At 44.4% G+C, this 1,770-nt stretch overlaps 1 protein-coding gene across 1 annotated transcript in view; it reads left to right on the top strand.

Moving 5' to 3' along the window:
* The window catches only part of grin1b (glutamate receptor, ionotropic, N-methyl D-aspartate 1b), a 40,002-nt gene that overhangs the window by 25,252 nt on the left and 12,980 nt on the right, over positions 1-1,770 (top strand). The window contains exons 8-10 of the mRNA XM_047341482.1: positions 1-168; positions 859-1,006; positions 1,405-1,491. The exon at positions 1-168 is cut by the window's left edge and continues 6 nt beyond it. Coding sequence (XP_047197438.1) covers positions 1-168; positions 859-1,006; positions 1,405-1,491 — 403 coding nt within the window. The remainder of the gene's footprint in view (positions 169-858; positions 1,007-1,404; positions 1,492-1,770) is intronic.

The following is a 1,770-nucleotide window of genomic DNA, read 5'->3' as shown; positions in this document are numbered from 1 at the left end:
GGGCCTCCAGCTGATTAATGGTAAGAACGAGTCGGCTCACATCGCGGACGCCGTGTCGGTGGTGGCTCAATCTCTGCAGGAGCTATTTGAGAAGGAGAACATCACAGAGCCTCCGAGGGGCTGCGTGGGGAACACCAACATCTGGAGGACCGGGCCGCTCTTCAAACGGTCAGTACCACCAGCAGGTCACAGGTCAGAGGTCGGTTCTGAAGAGTCATTGTCAGATCCTCTGGTAACTTTTAGCTTCAGTCTGGACCATTTGTTTCATTTCCTGTTTACTTCCTGTAGAAAACATATGGATTACATCATTAGAGTTAAATGTGCGGTACCTGTTTCACCTTCACTTCTGCCCTCAGACACGATACAACAGATTTTTAGACAAATCTTAAGAGTCGTGTAGCTTTTTGTGTGACACGATGTGGGCTCAGCCAGTGAACACTCCAACAACTGATCCGTGGGTGAAGAAGCGTGCGTGTGCATTCATGGGTTTATCCAGTTTGTGTTTCTAATCCTCTGAGTGGAGTCACTTCCTCCAGCTTCAACCGGAGATAAAAGCTCCGAGTCAGAGACGCTTCACTGATCTGATGTTCACACGACTATAGTAAAGCTCCGTCCTCCTCCTCTCTGACTGACCTATATAGAGCGTCAGGTCGAGTTGAATCATGTTTGTTTATGTTGTCCAGTGTCACACTCTGTCACAGCGTCTCTGCTGCGACACAGCCACAGCATCATGTGACCTGTTCTTACTCAAAGTCACGTATCCTCGTGTTAAAAATCTAAATCAAGTCACCAGCCCAAAAGAAAACCGATTCCCCCTGAGCTGACTTAGACTCTTCTGCTCTCTGATTGTCTCCTCAGGGTGCTGATGTCGTCAAAGTACCCTGACGGTCTGACAGGGCGGATTGAGTTCAACGACGATGGCGACCGCCGTTTCGCCACCTACGGCATTCTGAACTACCAGAAGCCAGGTCGCCTCGTCCAGGTCGGAGTGTTCAATGGATCACAGGTAGAGAACACCTGGTTTTAAATGTCCTTACGCCTGCTTCTATACCTGATGAAAAACAGCAGCCGTCCACCTCGTGTCTCGGAAGAGAAACATTCAATGAGACCAGGACAGTTTGTCTGGATTGTGTGTGTGTGTGCATGTCTATCAATAGAGCAATTAGGGGTCAATACCATTATTGTGAGGACATTTTGAAAATTAGGTTAAGGTGAGAGCTAGGGGCTAGGGTATGCATTATGTCAATGAGTGTCCTCACAACTATAGAGAGATAAGTGTGTGAGTGTTCATCTCCTGCCTCTTCAAATATGCATGTACCCCTTCAGTACTGATGCTATCATGCAGTCATCGTGACACACTGAGACCTGCCTGAAACAACATTACAACCTGTGTGTGTGTCTCAGGTTGTGATGAACCCTCAGAGGAAGATCATCTGGCCTGGAGGAGAGACAGAGAAACCAGTTGGATACCAGATGTCGACTAAACTGAAGGTACAATCACAGCTACGACTAAAACATCTGTTACTGAAATATATAAAAAACATCTCTGTATAAAATATTATAAAAAATGTCAATAATCATTTGTAAAATAAATAAAAAATATTTTTTTAAGATATCAGATTTTTTTTTAGAAGATTTATTTTTAATAAACATTTTTAGACGAAGACTCTAACAGTCAGTTTTGGTTTCAGTTGTCAAACCTTCGTCATTCTTCATCAGAAGGAATACATTGTTTCATATGAACCAGAAATACAAGAGGCTGACAGATCA

The sequence above is a fragment of the Hippoglossus stenolepis genome, chromosome 9 (genome assembly GCF_022539355.2).
Source record: "Hippoglossus stenolepis isolate QCI-W04-F060 chromosome 9, HSTE1.2, whole genome shotgun sequence".
Lineage (NCBI taxonomy): Eukaryota > Metazoa > Chordata > Actinopteri > Pleuronectiformes > Pleuronectidae > Hippoglossus > Hippoglossus stenolepis.
The sequence above is the reverse complement of the archived record's forward strand: the minus strand, read 5'-3'. Positions and strand labels throughout refer to the sequence as shown.